The 19,221-nt window shown below is 36.5% G+C and overlaps 1 protein-coding gene across 1 annotated transcript; it reads left to right on the top strand.

Annotated features, from left to right (window-relative positions):
• Positions 1–332: 332 nt before the first annotated feature.
• Positions 333–14,729, top strand: ckmt1 (creatine kinase, mitochondrial 1). The gene is made up of 10 exons (XM_073832341.1): positions 333–486; positions 3,667–3,863; positions 4,971–5,169; positions 5,250–5,345; positions 6,648–6,869; positions 6,947–7,032; positions 11,099–11,222; positions 11,526–11,660; positions 11,796–11,921; positions 14,315–14,729. Exons 2-10 carry the CDS (start codon positions 3,712–3,714, stop codon positions 14,426–14,428), a joined length of 1,254 nt encoding a protein of 417 aa, XP_073688442.1. The 5' UTR covers positions 333–486; positions 3,667–3,711; the 3' UTR covers positions 14,429–14,729.
• The last annotated feature ends 4,492 nt before the right edge of the window (positions 14,730–19,221 follow it).

Here is a 19,221-nt window from a genome sequence, read left to right as displayed (position 1 = left end):
ACAGTTGATAAAGACAAAAATGGCCTTAAACTGAATGTTGTTTTGTTATTTTTTGCATATAGTGTGAATGTTCTTTGTAACATTGTGTAGTTGATTTTAACAACATCAAGGTAAAAGTGTTGTAAGGTGCGCTGTAAAGGGACGTGTCATTAATCCCGTCGTCCCAGTGACCTTTGAACTGATCGTGGCTTCATTATCTCATAGCCAGCTCTGATGACACCGGACACAGATAAGGAATCCAGTCGTGATTTTGTTCCCAGGAAACATTAGGAAGCTTCAGCCAGCCAATGAATGAATGGCACAGTACTTGAGCGTTACGGTGGCAGGTCAAACTAAAGGAAGTCTTAACCACGCCATGGTACTGTAATAAAGAAAGACACACCTATTTCTGCTCTGCTACACTGAAGAAAGTAAAAGCTTTGCCCTTGTACCTGGTTCCTATACTTCAGAAGATAAGACCAACGTCGGCGGCTTAGAAAGTATCTGGTAAGCTTTACAATTTTATTTCAAATATGCATGACTGTTTATAAAGCAATGTATTATTCATTTACCAGTGCTGATAGATTTCGTGAATGACATGCATTTTCAAACATTCCACGTTTGCACTGAATTTCACTAGAAATATCCCTATGTTGTACAAAGTCTGCAATTCTGCCTGCCATCCTTTAAACACTGATTTAATCTCACAATAATGAGCAGCTTGCTGTACAATACAGTAAGAGATTATTATACAGGCTTTAGTGTGTTTTGCCTACGGTAAGTCGCTTGTTTATTTCACATGATTTCTGCAAAGTATCCTGGTGGAGCGGTTTAAACTAGGGATTTTCATCCCAACTAAGACCAGTAAATGCTATGAACTTGTCTTAGTGGTTAGGCCTAATGCAGGCTTATGAGGAATGTAGGTTAACCCATTTATTCCCAAATGTTTTCCATCTTACATGAGTACATATGAAACAATCATAATGTCTTATATATCAAATATGGTTGTTGTATCTGTATTCCATATTTGTGACCTTGGACCACAAAACCAGTCATAAACTGCACGGGTATATTTGTAGCAATAGCCAACAATACATTGTATGTGTCAAAATTATTAGATATTAAATGAAGATCATGTTCCATTATGATATTTAGGCAATTTTCTACCAAAACTTTTTATTTTTGATTAGTAATATGCATTGCTAAGATTTTCATTTGGACAACTTTGAAGGCGATTTTCTCAATATTTAGATTTTTTTATTCAGATTCTATAATTTCAGATAGTTGTATATCAATTAAAAAAAAATACCCTTATTACTGGTTTTGTGGACCAGGGTCACATTTTACGTGCTTCCTTTTATGGAGACTTGAGACACATCATATACAGTATCTGGTCATGTGACTTACAGCACACTTGTTAAGATTTTTACATGCTGTTAAAACAATCTGCACTTTTATTCATAGCTAAAATACAACCCTTACAATACAACAAGTGACTGAAAACTTGCTCGTGCATTTATTTCCATTTACAATTAGCCTGGTCATAACTGGTTTAAGCTGGTCAGCAGGCTGGTTTTAGAGGGCTTTTTTGATACCTCTTTAGCTGGTCAGGCTGGGAGACCAGCTAAAACCAGCTTTGTCTAGCTTAAACCAGCTAAGACCAGCCAACCAGCTTAGGCTGGTTTAGCTGTTTCTTTCAGCAGGCAACCTCAGATTAACCATCGTATTTGTAGTACAAATGGTAATCAATATGTCAAAAAAACATGATCACTTACTGATTTTAATATATTTAAACCATGGTTATTTTTCGTAAGGGAATCACACGGCTAAATGCTTTATATTCACAATATCCATCTTTTTCTTCCAGTCTCATCCACGCCCAGCTATTTTTAGCTGCGCAAAACAGCTCGCTTTGCTGCTTGATATTGCAAATTGGTGTGTCTTACCAAATTATTTGAATGTATTATCTTAATTATGAGCACACTGGTTTCAAGTAAACCCTTTCACCCTTTTACCGTTGTCCTATCCACCCCCCTCCGTGGAAGTTTCAAATTGGTTTTCTGAAATGTGCGAGGTTCCGGTTTATTAGACGCTGTGACGAGAAGAATAACAAAGTGCAGTAAATGGTAAAACTGTTTGCAGTAGTATGTTCATAATTAAGACAATGCATTCAAATAATATGGTAAGACTCTAAGGTAAGACTGCAATATCAAGCAGCAAAACGAGCTGTTTTGTACAGCTAAAAATAGCTACACGTGGATGAGACCGGAAGTCAGACACATTAAATTTACAAACTGCCGCGACCACGCTTACAGAAATGGATAGCGGATAATGAACCTGAGTCTCACCCATATGCTTACTTCCATGTTGAAGAAAAACGTGGATAGCACAGTCTCAAAGGAGTAGTTCACTTTCAGAACAAGAATTTACAGATAATGTACTCGACCCCTTGTGATCCAAGATTTTCAAGTCTTTCTTTCGTCAGTCATAAAGAAATGGTGTTTATTGAGGAAAACATTTCAGGATTTCTCTCCATATAATGGACTTCTATGGTGCCCCTGAGTTTGAACTTCCAAAATGCAGCTTCAAATGGCTCTAAACGATCACAGCCGAGGAAAGAAGGGTCTTATAAAGAAAAACAATCTGTTATTTTCTAAAATAAAATTACAGTTTATATACTTTTTAACCTCAAATGCTCGTCTTGTCTAGCTCTGTGTGTACTCTGTGTAGAGATTAAAAAGTATATAAATTGTAAATGTTTTTAGAAAATGACCGATCCTTTCGCTGGATACCCTTATTCCTCAGCTGGGATCATTTAGAGCCCTTTGAAGCTGCATTTAAACTGCATTTTGGAAGTTCAAACTCGGGGGCACCATAGAAGTCCATTATATGGAGAGAAATCCTTAAATGTTTCCCTCAAAAAACATAATTTCCTTACGACCGAAGAAAGAAAGACATGAACATTTTGGATGACATGAACATTTTGTTCTGAAAGTGAACTACTCCTTTAAATGAAGATATAACACTGTTGTAATATAACATAAAGGATACGTTTCTATTGAAACGATATTTTTGTGCGATCCTTCTAGTCTGTTTATGATGTGTTTTAGCATTTTTAACCTTCTAAGTTTACTTCAAAGACCCAACGTGTACTTGTAAGGCTTCTGTAATACTCATAGTATCACAACCACCACAGAAAAAAAAAAATCAACCTATATCTAAATAACCATATTATGTATGTAAAGGCGCCACTCAGCAGCCAACGCCTAGCGCGCATGCGCTTACTGCAGACGGGCGTGTATTCTTTCACAGGTAACGCTGAACCAATGGGCTTCAAAGTCACGTACAAAGTTCAAATGAGCTGTCACTTGCTTTATGGTTAACAACACATTTATTGTTCCCATTTGGTGCCATAAAAACTCATTAAGCCATTAATAAAATTGAACCACATTGGGATCCTTATGAAATAGCTGTGTAGTGATATTCAAGGTTGTTGAATACTTTAACGTTACAGTAAGCGGCACTAGGCTGTGTGAGATTCTGAATTCATCTCGTTTTGCTGCTGCTGCCTCGGAGGGGAGGGTGATCGGTCGGCTCTTGTGTTGGGAGAAGGGCAGATATCCGCAGCATTCCCCTGCATCCTCCAGTAATCCCAGTGTCTATCCTTCTGTCTGTCCATTCTTCAAGACCCCGTTCATCTGGAGAGACCTCGTCTGCTTCTATAGGGTTAAAATGGCAAGCAACTTCGCACGGATTTTGTCCAGTAAAAGGAAGGTGGGAATCTTGTCGTTGGTCGGTGCTGGATCTCTGACCGTGGGATTCTTCCTGAATAGAGAGCAGCATGTCAATGCAGGAGCGCACGTTCGGAGAATCTTTCCTCCTAGGTAATTACAACCATATCCGTGTTTTATAACGGCAACATCCTACATAATACAATGAAATAGTGATAGAATGCCAAACAAACCAAGTATTGTATTGGACAAATGCCTACGTGGGCGTCAAATATGTCATTCATTCATATCAGGAATGATCCCGTTCCACGGTCGCGTAGCGATAAATAAGAATTATATTACATTATATTAGACTAGTTACATTTTATATTCTATATTTTAGAATGAACCCTTTCATTTTTGCACCTTTAATGTACAAAATGTTGATGAAAGCAAATTAACGTTTTATTTATTTGTGCGCACGCATTAATATCCTCATAATTCACATTTTGTCGTTAAAACGCAGACGTAGTGGTTTAACATTGGCTGTATCTAAAAAACACGAGACAATCAGCTTAAAAGGTTTTGACGCGTACGTAACGCGTCTATGACATTCTAGAACGCCGTCTTTGCAGCTTGATAGGTTTTTGACGCGTTCGGAACGCGGTTTTGACGCGCAAAGCGCTGTTTTGATAGGGAGCTAACAAGGATTTTGACGCGTCAAGAACGCGGGTTTGATGCTCAAAAATGTGAGCCTGGACCACAAAACCAGTACTAAGCAGCACAGGTATATTTGTAGCAATAACCAAATAGCCATTGTATGGGTGAAAATGATCTATTTTTAATTTATGCCAAAAAAAATCATTAGGATATTAAGTAAAGCTCATGTTCCATTAAGATACTTTGTAAATTTTCTACCATAAATATATCAAAACTTAATTTTTCATTAGTAGCATACATTGCTAAGAACTTCATTTAAACAATTTCAAAGGCAATTTTCTCAATGCTTTGGTTTTATGCAACCTCAGATTCCAGATTAAAAAGTTGAAATGGTTCAAATAGTTGTATCTTGGCCAAATATTGTCCTATCCTAAAAAGCCTCTTTATCCGGCTTTCAGATGATGTATAAATCTCAATTTCACAAAATTGACCCTTATCACTGGTTTTGTGGTGCAGGGTCACAAATGGCATTTTGATAGACAGGCTCGACAAAATTGTAATGTTTGGTTTTGAGACACAGCCATTGTCCTTGATTTTCAGCTTAGTTTTCTTTCCCAACAGTGCTGAATATCCAGATTTGCGGAAGCACAATAACTGTATGGCCAGTCACCTGACTCCCGCTGTGTACGCTAAGCTGTGTAATAAAACCACTCCGAATGGTTACACTTTGGACGAGGCTATTCAAACTGGCGTGGACAATCCAGGCCACCCATTTATTAAGACAGTAGGAATGGTGGCAGGAGATGAGGAGTCATATGAGGTGAGAGGATATTATATATCAAATATTTGGCATATTAGCATTTTTGGAGCACAAAAGTACATCAAACATGTTTTGTGCAGGTCTTTGCTGACCTCTTTAACCCAGTCATCAAGGAAAGGCACAATGGTTATGACCCCTGCAACATGAAACACCCCACTGACCTGGATTCCAGTAAGGTAACAGGAAGTGTTTTAGTTACACATACAACATTGATAGCAGTAAAGTGTTTCTTGAACTGTGGGCACTTTTATTGCCCAAAAGTCTTGGAATGTTTTTTCGTTATGTATGATACTGTGAGTTAAAATGTGTTTTTATAGATATTTTTAATTATATTTATAGAGAGATTTTAATGTTTTAACCATTAAATTATATAACAGTGTCTTTGATACACAGTAAAAGTATTTACTTTAGTAATAACAGTATGTAATTACAAGCAAATGACAAAGTACATGTTGTTAATTAATTACTTATAACTCATTTGTGTAATTACACTATAACAAAGACACACAAATATATAAATACTACCAGTCAAAAGTTTTTGAACAGTAAGATTTGTTAATGTTTTTTAAAGTCTCTTCTGCTCACCAAGCCTGCATTTATTTGATATAAAATACAGCAAAAGCAGTAATATTGTCGATTATTTTCCTATTTCAAATAACTGCTTTCTATTTGTTAAAATGTCATTTGTTCCTGTGATCAAAGCTACGTTTTCAGCATCATTACTCCAGTCTTCAGTGTCACATGATCTGTCAGAAATCATTCGAATATGCTGATTTTCTGTTCAAGAAACATTTATTATTATTATTATTATTATCAATATTTAAGACAGTTTAGTAAATTATTTTCAGGATTGTTTGATGAATAGAAAGATCCAAAGATCAGCATTTATTTATTTATTCTGGAAATAAATTATAGAAATTAATACTTTTTTTTAGCAATGATGCTTCAATTTGATCAAAAGTGATGATAAAGTCATTTATAGTGTTACAAAAGATTTCTATTTCAGATAAATACTGTTCTCCTGAACTTTCTATTTATGAAAGAATTCTGAAAAAATTATACTCCGCTGTTTTTAACTTAATAATAGTAATAAATGTTTTTTTTTTTATAATAGCAAATTTAGAATATTAAAATGAATATAAAATTGCTGTACTTTGGATCAAATAAATGCAGGCTTTAAAAAAAACAAACATTAAAAATCTTTAATCATTAAAAACTTTTGACTGGTAGTATATGTGTTTTGGTTTTAAATGCTTTGATTTTGTATGAAAAATGTCATACATTTGTAAAAAAAAATTATTTATTCAAAAAAACATTTCTGAATAAATACATTTGTAATTCAGGTTGTAGCTTTAAAATTTGTTTAATTAAAATTACACTGCACCTAGTTATATACTATCACAATAGTTTGCCATTCTTTCGCATTCTCAAAGTTTTAAGTTACTTCCATTACATTCATCCTACTTTCGTCCCATCAGATACGGGGAGGCCAGTTCGATGAGAAGTACGTACTGTCGTCTCGAGTCAGGACCGGTAGGAGTATCCGAGGCCTGAGTCTGCCCCCGGCCTGCACCCGCGCTGAGCGCAGAGAGGTGGAGAGGGTCGTGGTTGATGCCTTGGCAGGCCTAAAAGCAGATCTGGCTGGAAAATACTACAGCCTCACTCAGATGACCGAACAAGAGCAGCAGCAGCTCATTGATGTGGGCATATTCACAAATTTGATGATATGTAATTCAACACTGTTGAATTCACGCTGACCTTTCGTTTTGCTATATAGGATCACTTCCTGTTTGATAAGCCTGTATCGCCCCTGCTGACATGTGCAGGCATGGCTCGCGACTGGCCCGACGCGAGAGGCATCTGGTGAGTTTAACCTCAGCGAGAAGGAGTTGAGTGGTTTGATGGCAAACAACGTCCTCTGACAGGACTGCGTTTCATCCAGAAATAGTCTGTAGCAACCTCTGCTGCCATATGCTGTGGTTTGATATCGACCCTGAGTGTACTCAGGGCTCGCTTACATCTTCTGCATAATTCATCCTTGTCTTCCTTCTGCCTGCAAGGGAAAGTGTGCCAGTGTTGCCAGAGTCAATTTGGAAATTACCTCTGATTTAATACCCTGATGGTTTTTGAGCTAACAAAGCACTTCTGATACCATTAGAGACTGAAAGTGAGACTAAAATGGAATAAAGTCAAGGGTAACTAGGTTTGGAAAAGAGAACGGGTTCTTATTTTAAAAATAACACAACCATTTCGCCAAAGCAGATGTATTGGCGTATTAAAATACGCAACAAGCGTGAAACCTAAAGCACAACTATTATAGTCCAGTTGAATGACTTTTATCAATCGATTGTTTTAGTGAATAAAAAACATGCAGTGCAATCAGTGCCATCCAATTCTGCAATGGATGACTCTAAATCGATCCTTTTTACTGAATCAGAAACATACATAACAGCGCAAACAGTGCAGTCTGATTTTCAAGCAAATGACAGAGTCAGTTCTTTTCTTTACAGAATCTGAAATATACAGCGGAGCCAGTGTAGACCAATTGCAGATCAAATGCCTCTGAGACGATCCTTTTGACTGAATCAGAATCATACAGCACAAGCAGTATAGTCCGATTTCCAAACAAATAATGCAGCCAATTTAGTCTAACTCCCAAACTAATGAATCTTTGAATTTGGTACTTTTTCTAAGTTAAAAACATGTAGTCCAATTTCTGAACAAATGGCTTTAATAAATCAGTCCTTTTACTGAATCAAAAACATACAGCACAACCAGTGTAGTCCGATTCCCCACCAAATGACTCGAATGATTCAGTCCTTTTTACTGAATTAGAAATATACAGCGCAACCAGTGTAATTTGATTCCTGAACAAATGACTCCAATCAGTCAGTTCTTTTTACTGAATTAGAAATATACAGCGCAACCAGTGTAATTTGATTCCTGAACAAATGACTCTAATGATTCAGTCCTTTTTGCAAAGTCAGAAATATACAGTGCAACCAGTGTAGTCTGATTCCTGAACAAATGACTCCAATCAGTCAGTTCTTTTTACTGAATTAGAAATATACAGCGCAACCAGTGTAATTTGATTCCTGAACAAATGACTCTAATGATTCAGTCCTTTTTGCAAAGTCAGAAATATACAGTGCAACCAATGTAGTCTGATTCCCCAACAAATGACTCTAATCAGTCAGTTCTTTTTACTGAATCAGAAATATACAGCGCAAAAAATGTAGTCTGATTCCCCAACAAATGACTCTAATGATTCAGTCCTTTTTACAGAATCAGAAATAAACAGTGCAACCAGTGTAGTCTGATTCCCAAACAAATGACTCTGATTCAGTCCTTTTTACTGAATTAGAAATATACAACGCAACCAGTGTAATTTGATTCCTGAACAAATGACTTTAATGATTCAGTCCTTTTTGCAAAGTCAGAAATATACAGTGCAACCAATGTAGTCTGATTCCCCAACAAATGACTCTAATCAGTCTTTTTTACAAATTCAGAAATAAACAGTGCAACCAGTGTAGTCTTACTCCTGAACAAATGACTCTAATCAGTCAGTTCTTTTACTGAATCAGAAATATACAGTGCAACCAATGTAGTCTGATTCCCCAACAAATGACTCCAATCAGTCAGTTCTTTTTACTGAATCAGAAATATACAGCGCAACCAGTGTAATTTGATTCCTGAACAAATGACTCTAATGATTCAGTCCTTTTTGCAAAGTCAGAAATATACAGTGCAACCAATGTAGTCTGATTCCCCAACAAATGACTCTAATCAGTCTTTTTTACAAATTCAGAAATAAACAGTGCAACCAGTGTAGTCTGATTTCCCACCAAATGACTCTAATGATTCAGTCCTTTTTACAAAATCAGAAATATACAGTCAACCAGTGTAGTCTGATTTCCCACCAAATGACTCTAATGATTCAGTCCTTTTTACAAAATCAGAAATATACAGCGCAACCAGTGTAATTTGATTCCTGAACAAATGACTCTAATGATTCAGTCCTTTTTGCAAAGTCAGAAATATACAGCGCAAACAATGTAGTCTGATTCCCCAACAAATGACTCTAATCAGTCCTTTTTACAGAATCAGAAATAAACAGTGCAACCAGTGTAGTCTGATTCCCAAACAAATGACTCTGATTCAGTCCTTTTTACTGAATTAGAAATATACAACGCAACCAGTGTAATTTGATTCCTGAACAAATGACTCTAATGATTCAGTCCTTTTTGCAAAGTCAGAAATATACAGTGCAACCAATGTAGTCTGATTCCCCAACAAATGACTCTAATCAGTCTTTTTTACAAATTCAGAAATAAACAGTGCAACCAGTGTAGTCTGATTTCCCACCAAATGACTCTAATGATTCAGTCCTTTTTACAAAATCAGAAATATACAGTCAACCAGTGTAGTCTTATTTCCCAACAAATGACTCTAATCAGTCTTTTTTACAAATTCAGAAATAAACAGTGCAACCAGTGTAGTCTTACTCCTGAACAAATGACTCTAATCAGTCAGTTCTTTTACTGAATCAGAAATATACAGTGCAACCAATGTAGTCTGATTCCCCAACAAATGACTCCAATCAGTCAGTTCTTTTTACTGAATCAGAAATATACAGCGCAACCAGTGTAATTTGATTCCTGAACAAATGACTCTAATGATTCAGTCCTTTTTGCAAAGTCAGAAATATACAGTGCAACCAATGTAGTCTGATTCCCCAACAAATGACTCTAATCAGTCTTTTTTACAAATTCAGAAATAAACAGTGCAACCAGTGTAGTCTGATTTCCCACCAAATGACTCTAATGATTCAGTCCTTTTTACAAAATCAGAAATATACAGTGCAACCAGTGTAGTCTGATTCCCCACCAAATGACTCGAATGATTCAGTCCTTTTTACTGAATTAGAAATATACAGCGCAACCAGTGTAATTTGATTCCTGAACAAATGACTCTAATGATTTAGTCCTTTTTGCAAAGTCAGAAATATACAGCGCAAACAATGTAGTCTGATTCCCCAACAAATGACTCTAATCAGTCTTTTTTACAAATTCAGAAATAAACAGTGCAACCAGTGTAGTCTGATTTCCCACCAAATGACTCTGATTCAGTCCTTTTTACAAAATCAGAAATATACAGTCAACCAGTGTAGTCTTATTTCCCAACAAATGACTCTAATGATTCAGTCCTTTTTACAAAATCAGAAATAAACAGTGCAACCAGTGTAGTCTTACTCCTGAACAAATGACTCTAATCAGTCAGTTCTTTTACTGAATCAGAAATATACAGTGCAACCAATGTAGTCTGATTTCCCAACAAATGATTCTAATGATTCAGTCCTTTCTACATTATTAGAAACATACAGTGCAACCAAGTGTAGTCTGATTTCCCACCAAATGACTGTAGTGATTCTGTCTTTTTTTTACTGAATCAGAAACACACAGCGCAACCAGTGTAGTCTGATTCCCCAACAAATGACTATAATGATTCAGAAATATAAAGTGCAAAGAGAATGATAAGTAATTTAAAAATTTTTATGCAGTGCAACTTCTATATGTATGCAATGCAATTAAAGTGCAAACATTTTTTAATTCCCAATTAATGCAACTGCTGAGGAACCAGAATAATTAAACTTTGTACAATTCCATTCCTATGAGTAACCAATAATGTTCTCCATTGTTCTGTCAGTTGGTACAAGGACTGTTCTCACTATTCAAATCTGTCACATTCAAATCTCACCCATTATTTTGTTTACGCACATAGTGGAGGTCTCTTCAAAAGACCTGATTCTATCCGACCTACAAACTTTCAAAAAAACGTTGTCGTCACATGCAAATATTTACAGACCGAAGACATTTGCCTCAATATTTCTACAGAAGATAATAACCAGGTGCTTTTCTAATTCCAGGCACAACAATGAGAAAACCTTCTTGGTGTGGATCAATGAGGAAGACCACACTCGTGTGATCTCCATGGAGAAAGGAGGCAACATGAGGAGGGTCTTTGAGCGCTTCTGCAAGGGACTTCTAGAGGTGAGGTCATGCACATGTACATATGTGGCTCTCAGTCCAGTCACTGTTGAAACCACACAAGCCTCCATTATTTATCCAGCAGAGATACTGCAGCAGTGTTTATTGCAGCTCAGAGCAATGCCCTTTTGTGGACATACAGTTGTAAACACATCGCCCTGCCAGATGGGCATCTGTGTGTAATTATGTGTGTGGGTCTGTCTTAGTCTGTTGCTTGTAGCACCATGGATACATGTTGCAGGTTTTATTTTTAACCATCTTTTTAATATCTTTCTCACAAGACTCTTATATCTCTTTGTCCCTCAGGTTGAGAGACTAATTAAGGAGAAGGGTTGGGAATTCATGTGGAACGAGCGTCTTGGTTACGTTCTCACCTGTCCATCAAACCTGGGCACAGGGCTACGAGCTGGCGTCCATGTTACTCTTCCTCGCCTCAGCAAGGTTCTTGCTCTAAAAATACATTATTAACTTTCTCACCTATATAGCTTAGAATTTTGCAGGTACTTTTGGTGTTGGGGTGAGCCAATAAACTGCTAATAACCACATTGTCTATTGTGTATTGTCTTTTTCTTGCAGGACCCTCGTTTCCCTAAGATCCTGGATAACCTGCGGCTGCAGAAAAGAGGGACTGGAGGAGTGGACACTGCAGCTGTTGGAAACACTTTCGATATTTCCAATCTGGACAGGCTGGGCCAATCAGAGGTTAGTGGTTTCATGATCAATCACAATTTCATAACCACACTAATCCATACTGCGTTTTCAGGCATTATTAGAATGAATTTAAAGAAAGGTTACTGGCCAACTGGTGAATAACACTAGGTGCGTTTCCATTATATAGTTGCGTAAAACTTTAGCGATATTTTATAAATGTCGATAAAAAGTATTGCTAAATGACAGCGTTTCCATTAACCCAATGTTATGCGACTACCTGCCCTCCAAAGGCAAAGTGCAGTAACTACACTAACACTGAAACTGAGAAAAATGCCTTTAAAGTTTTTACACCAGCTAGTCAAACATGTTGACACTCTTGTTTCTCTGAAACGGGACTGAACCAGGAGACTTTGCCACAAGACAAAACAGTTGTCACAAAGTCCATTTTAAGCCTTAATTCAATTTTGACCAAATGTGTAGTTACTGCGCTTTGCCTTTGGAGGACCCGTTTACACTACTACGTTTTCATTTTAAAATGACGTCTCAAATGGGTCAAAAATGGCAGAAAACGCACTAGTGTAATTGTAGCCTGAAAGGCAACAAAAGTTTTCAATCTAAAAATGGGGTCTGCAGCGTTTTTAAACGTTACCATTTTCGACCTTCGTAGTGTAAACAGACACAACCGTAGCAAAAGTTACGCAAAACGAAAACGCACTAGTATAAATGTAGCCTGAAACACAACCCTGGAGTTTTCAAACTAAAATAGGGTACAGCGTTTTGAAAGTCTCTATTTTCGAGGTCGAACCACTGGAGTACTGAAAACGACAGGCGTAACTGTAGCGAAAGTTGTGTGTTTTAAAACAAAAACACACTAGTGTAAACTTAGCCTGAAATGAAACCCTGGAGTTTTCAAACTAAAACGGGTTTTGCAACGTTTTCTAAAGTCTCAATTTTCGAGGGTCGCAGGCAGCATGGTATAAACCTACAGGCGTAACTGTAGCAAAAGTTATGCGTTTTTAATCAAAAATGCACTAGTGTAACATAGCCTGAAACGCACGTCTCCGGAGTTTTCAAACTAAAGCGTTTTCGAGGGTCAAAAACGCTGGAGTAGTGCGAACGTCAGGATTAACGTAGCAAAAATTTGGCATTTTAATAACGAAAACGCACTAGTGTAAACCTAGTCTGTAACGCAACCCCAGTGTTTTCAAACTAAAGCGTTTTCGAGGGTCAAAACGCCGGAGTAGTGTAAATGTCAGGATTAACGTAGCAAAAGTTATGCGTTTTAAAACGAAAACGCACTAGTGTAAACCTAGCCTGAAATGAAACCCTGGAGTTTTCAAACTAAAACGGAGTCTGCGGCATTTTCGAAATTCTCCGTTATCGAGGGTCAAAACACCGGAGTCTTGAGTTTTGTAAACGACAGGCATAACCGTAGCAAAAGTTATGCATTTTTAAACGAAATGTAAACGTAGCCTGAAACGCAACCTCTGTGTTTTCGAACTGAAAAGTTTTCGAGGGTTGAAAATGCTGGCGTAGTGTAAATGACAAAAGTAACTATAGCAAAAGTTAGGCATTTTACAACGAAAACATACTATTGTAAACAGCCTGAAACGCAACCCTGGAGTTTTAAAACGGGTTTTGCAACGTTTTCGAAAGTCTCAATTTTCGAGGCAGGCAGCATGGTATAAACCTACAGGCGTAACTGTAGCAAAAGTTATGCGTTTTTAATCAAAAATGCACTAGTGTAACATAGCCTGAAACGCACGCCTCCGGAGTTTTCAAACTAAAGCGTTTTCGAGGGTCAAAAACGCTGGAGTAGTGCAAACGTCAGGATTAACGTAGCAAAAATTATGCATTTTAATTACGAAAATGCACTAGTGTAAACCTAGTCTGTAACGCAACCCCAGTGTTTTTAAACTAAAGCGTTTTCGAGGGTCAAAAGCAGTGTAAATGACAGGATTAACGTAGCAAAAGTTATGCATTTTAAAACGAAAACGCACTAGTGTAAACCTAACCTGAAACGCAACCCCAAAGTTTTTTTTACTAAAACAACTAAACTAAAAACTAAAAACATTTTCAAGGGTCTAATACACCGGAGTAGTGTAAACGACAGGCGTAACCGTAGCAAAATTGTACTAGTGTAATCGTAGCCTGAAACGCTGGCTGTTGTGCGTTTTAAAGCAAAAGCCTTTATTTTTAATTCACAATTTAAATTTGCACAATTTGAAGGGTAATGAAAATGCAGCTACTGTTTCAAATACTCTCCAAAGAAGACTTTCACTTGTATTTGGCACTTGGCAAGTGTTAAATTTAGGCCCTGGGTACTGATACATTGTGGTACACAAATGACAGAATTTTCATTTTTTGGGTGAACTGTCTCTTTAAAAACTACAAAAATGCAATCACCTCACCATGACTTCTTGTCTTTATCAATATGTGCTCAGGTCCAGCTGGTTCAGACTGTGATAGATGGAGTGAACTATCTCATTGAATGCGAGAAGAAACTGGAGAGAGGCCAAGACATCAAAATCCCAGCCCCCATCAGCCAGTTTAAGTAGACTAGCAGTCTCACTTAGCCCCTCCCCTTCTCCTAGCTCCTCCCTCTTGTGTATTCCACCAATACTGATCCATAAGCATGCCTCTGTGTTTCTCCAGACATACCACACTCTAGTATAAAACAGGAGTGAATGTATCGTACATCATGATTGTGTTCATGTGGCGCTGTTGATTTGTCACACTGTAACTTGATTATGTTGCAATAATACTATAATAGCCATTGTCAAGATTTGCCTCAGGAGAATTAAACCGATGTTTTTGTTTAAGATGTTAATGATATATAAATTGCTGAAGGATCTCTGAGAGTGTTTTATTGTGTGTTTTACTGTTGTTATACATGAAACTAAGGGAAAAGGTACTGGGAGTTGTCTTGTACTGACACCTAGTGGTATGGATGAAGCATTGTAGAACTGCTGTATTTGCAGTCAGCCATGATTAATTTATTCCATAAGTGCAAGTCTAGCTAGTCATGTGATTTCAAAATGGATGCCGCTGTGAAGCAACCACATCCATGTAAAATAAAGCAGCTGCTTATATGTATCTTTAAGCGTTAAGTCTTGCCATCTTGAAGTTGGATAAAGGAGTTACCACACTTTTTAAAATATCCTTCCTAGTGAAATACTAATTATACTATTGTCTACTATAAACTATTTAAACTATATACATTTTATTAAGAGGTTGACCTGTGTAAAAAACAAAACATCTATAATTGTCAAAGTTCTCCCTCTAGTGTTTGTGACGGAGAACAGAAGTCACAGCGCAGGTTTGCTGATGCATTTTTCTTCTCATCTCAGCAGTCATACAGGTTAAGTATACCCTGAACTGTGTCACAACAGATAAAAAGTAACTGGTGACTTACATAAATCAAATTATCATTTTGCACTTCTTTTGCATAGCTGATCATGAAAACGCTTGGTGTTCATACCCACCTAATATATTCTGGAGTCGCTCCATCTCCTCTAGGTTGTGCATGAGCTTTTCCATCAACTGGAAGTATCTGTAGAGATTGTCCTCGTGCCAGCACTCTATCTTACAGTCATCCTCGAGCTCAGCCGCCTGAATAAACGCTTCCAGACCCATGTTCCACTCTCGCTCAGTTTTCATGGTATGGCGGTCCAAACCAACATTTGAACTTTTGTCTTTTCCGTCATCTTTAGCAGGTTTGTCGTCATTCAGTTGGTTTGTTTGGTTCATCGCGCTGAAATCACAAACTAAGTGTTGACATGTTTAACGAGTAAAACTACAGATAACATACACATAAACTACAGGCATCTAGTAACACCTTCACTCCACAGTGAAAACATTATTTGTTCACCTACCTTATATTACTTGCTTTAAAAATCTTTGCTCTGCGCAGGATTTTCAGTTGCTCCACCTCTTTGGAGAGATTGTTACAAATTTGCTCAAAGTCATCAACTGTGGACATAAAGGAAACAAATGTTACAGTTAAGAATATACATACTCCTTTCAAAATTTCAGGGTCAGTAGGGCTGCTGGGCATCCTATTTTCTCACGTGTTACCTCAAGAAGAATTTTTTATAGAGAAAAAAAATATTTCGGAAGAAATATACTCAGAAAGGAAATTATTTTCACCTTTTTCCGGGCATTTTGTGTACCACTGAATCAAAAAAAAATTATAGAAGCCCATTTCCACCACTGAATAAAAAAAGGTCATTGCGACTTTTCATCTTGTGTGATATAAACACGCAGTTGTGTGTTATAAAGTTAGAACTCCTGATTCTGAGAACATATCAGTCTTTTTTCCCCCCAAAACTAGACTTGGCAACCCAATTGCAAGTTTATATCTCCCAATCTGAAAGAAGAAAAAATAAAACACAAATGCAAGTTTTTATTCAACAATTCTGACTGTATTTCTCACAACTGTAAGAAAAAAGTAAGAACTGCGAGTTTGTATCTCACAATTCAGACTTTGCTCACAATTCTGACGTTTTTTTCTCAAAATTGCGTGTTATAAACTTACAATTACGAGAAATAAAGTCCGAATTTTGAGATAAAAACTTGCAATTCTCTTTTTTTTCACAAATGTGAGTTTGTATCTCCGACTTGACTTTTTTCATGTAACTGCAATTTTATATCTCGTAATTCTGACTTTTTCTCTCTCTCAATTCAGACTTTTTTCTTAGAATTGCGAGATATAAACTGACAATTCTGACTTTATAACTCAGAATTGCGAGATAGAAACTCAAAATGTTTCATTTTTTTCCTCAGAATTGATTGACTCTCTATTTGTAAAATCAATCATTTTATACGGGGAAAAAATTTATTATGGATTATCTTTATGAAAGTTCACTTTTTTAAAAATTATTTTCAGAGTTATAACCATTTAAACTAAACTGTTACACCTTTTAGTAAACTGTGGCTTTACATGTTTTTAATGTTCGATTATGGATTATCTCTATAAAACTTCACTTTTTCAGATTTTTAAAAATCATTTTAGGAGATATAACCATTTAAAGTAAACTGTAGCTTTACACATTTTAGTTAGATTTCTCTCCGTAATAATTTGTAAAATTATTAGAAAATTCAATCATTTTCAGTGCCTAAAAAACTTAAATTATAGATCTCTATAAAAATTACTTTTTTTAGATTTCTTAAAATACATATTTAGGCGTATGACCATTGAAAAATCCATTGTTTTCAGTACGTAAAAAAACTTTGATCATGGATTATCTCTATAAAAAAAAAAATTTCTAATTTTTTTAAAGATATAACCATTTAAACAAAAACTGTTACACCTTTCAATGAACTGTAGCTTAACACATGCATTTTTTTTTTTTTTACATCTTTTATTTAGATTTGTTTTAAATAATTCTGTAAAATATATTTTAGCCTCATACCTGTTTCTCACATACACTTTTAGGATTGAATTTTGTTGGTAAATTTGAATAATCACGCACAAAGGCACTATAAACAGGCAAAAGATGTAACTGACATAAATAACCCATATCTTATGAACTACAGCATACAGGTGTGTAGAGCAAAAACTGGTTTAAAGACCAAATAGTCTAAATTTGAAAAGAGAAAAAGAGAAGAAGTCTACTTCACTACAAGTCTATTTCACTCTGCTGCCACCAGGTGATGAAACATTGCAGATTTAGGCTGTTGATTGTCTTTTCCATCTAAAGGTAAAGGTTTATGCAAGTAAATTTAATAGATTTTGTTTGAAAGCTTTCAAAAGTAATATTTATGTTGTTTTGTTACAGTATGTCAAAAACAAAACTGTTTTTGAGCAGCATGAGTTATAAATTGAAAGGAATTTCATTAGTCCCAATTGAGTTAATACTGGTAATTATCAGTTTATATGTTCTTATAAATTTCACTTACTGATCAGATACAATAGGGTTTTAGTTGGAAAATATTAAGTTACGACTGTTTTACAAGCTCATGTTTCAAAACTGATCTGAGAATGTGAAAGGTGTATACAGTTTTTTAATGCGATAGGATAGAAGGATTTATGTTTGACAGTGTTGCAAAAGTTGTAAAAGTGGAACTTTACAAATCGACCCCATTCCCTTCTACTGTAAGTGTCTCTATGTAACCCAGACTAAATCAAACAAAGAACAAATTAAATTAGTATTGCTTCATTTAGTAGTATTAGTAGTATAGTATTGCAACATTCATACCATCAGAGTCACGGCAAAATCAAATACGTTCCATGGACTTCTCCAAAACAGCCAGAAATCGTCCAGCCACTTCAGGATGATTTCGAGAATGTAAATTTCTAGAATAGTCCAGTTCAGTAGTTGCAGAACCTCGAAGAGGTCGTCCACGCTTGGATCCTTATAGTCATGAAACTCTGAATACGCAAACAAAGAAAGCTCATGAGTGATTCACATATTATAACATAGACCAACTTAAAAATCGTTAGCTAATGACTTCTCACCTGCTTCTACTGCTAGTATAATAATGTTCAAAATGGTAAGGGCAATCATGAGATTTTTAAACAGACTGCCTAATATATTTATATTAAGGAAATCATACTTTCAGACAGTCTCGAATTTAAAAACAGCCTTTTTTTTTTTTTTTTTTTTTTGGAATACACAATTTGTTTTGTATAAAAGGATACTCTCTAAGACCCAGTGTGCGAACATATTCAGAGGAGGGTATCTGGAATGGCGGGTCAGCACTCGAGTCAGTCTGCGTTGCTCTAGGGCAGTGGTTCTCAACAGGGGGGGGGGTGGGCCGGAGAGATCGGAAGGGGGACGCAAATTGTTTTCGAGAAAAAACAGACAAGGCATTATTTGGGTACTGGGTGTATTTTATTACGTTTCATGTAGAACAGATATTCTAAACCGGTGGGCCTCCAGGGTGCCGCGAGATAGCTTAAAATTCATTTAAATATTATCCTAAAATTGTTTAATTTCATTATTAATGTTTTAAATGAAAATGATCAAAGCACTGTCTCTCTCGTGTTATGTGATTGATTGCTTTGGACTCGACGCAGCAAATTTCATTCATCGCACTGTTAAATAGCCTACAGACTGAACGGCAGCACAAAACTTCATTTTAGAGACCTGCAAGGGACAGGTCTCTAAAATGTCCCGCTCCCGCGAGTTTCTGTCCCGCAGAAATATCGTCCCGCTCCTAACCGTAATATACGTCATTTCGTCCTGCTCCCTCCCGCGACATTCATGTTTTGCCGGCAACCTCCCGCTCTCTCTATTGTAACCAACACGGAAGTGACTTAAACTGCAATTCATTGACTGGCCGCTAGAGACTGGCTGCAGAAGAGAGTCAATCCCATTGACTCCCCATGTTAAAATGCCCAACTTTA

The sequence above is a fragment of the Garra rufa genome, chromosome 25 (assembly GCF_049309525.1).
Source record: "Garra rufa chromosome 25, GarRuf1.0, whole genome shotgun sequence".
Lineage (NCBI taxonomy): Eukaryota > Metazoa > Chordata > Actinopteri > Cypriniformes > Cyprinidae > Garra > Garra rufa.
This window is presented reverse-complemented; position numbering and strand designations above follow the sequence as displayed.

What these genes read in the sequence shown, in the direction of transcription:
- ckmt1 (XM_073832341.1), top strand. Translation starts at nt 3,712, where the DNA reads ATGGCAAGCAACTTCGCACGGATTTTGTCCAGTAAAAGGAAGGTGGGA. An exon ending in CTGACCTGGATTCCAGTAAG is followed by an intron (nt 5,346 to 6,647) that starts GTAACAGGAAGT and finishes TCGTCCCATCAG; the next exon opens with ATACGGGGAGGCCAGTTCGA. An exon ending in TCTGCAAGGGACTTCTAGAG is followed by an intron (nt 11,223 to 11,525) that starts GTGAGGTCATGC and finishes TTTGTCCCTCAG; the next exon opens with GTTGAGAGACTAATTAAGGA.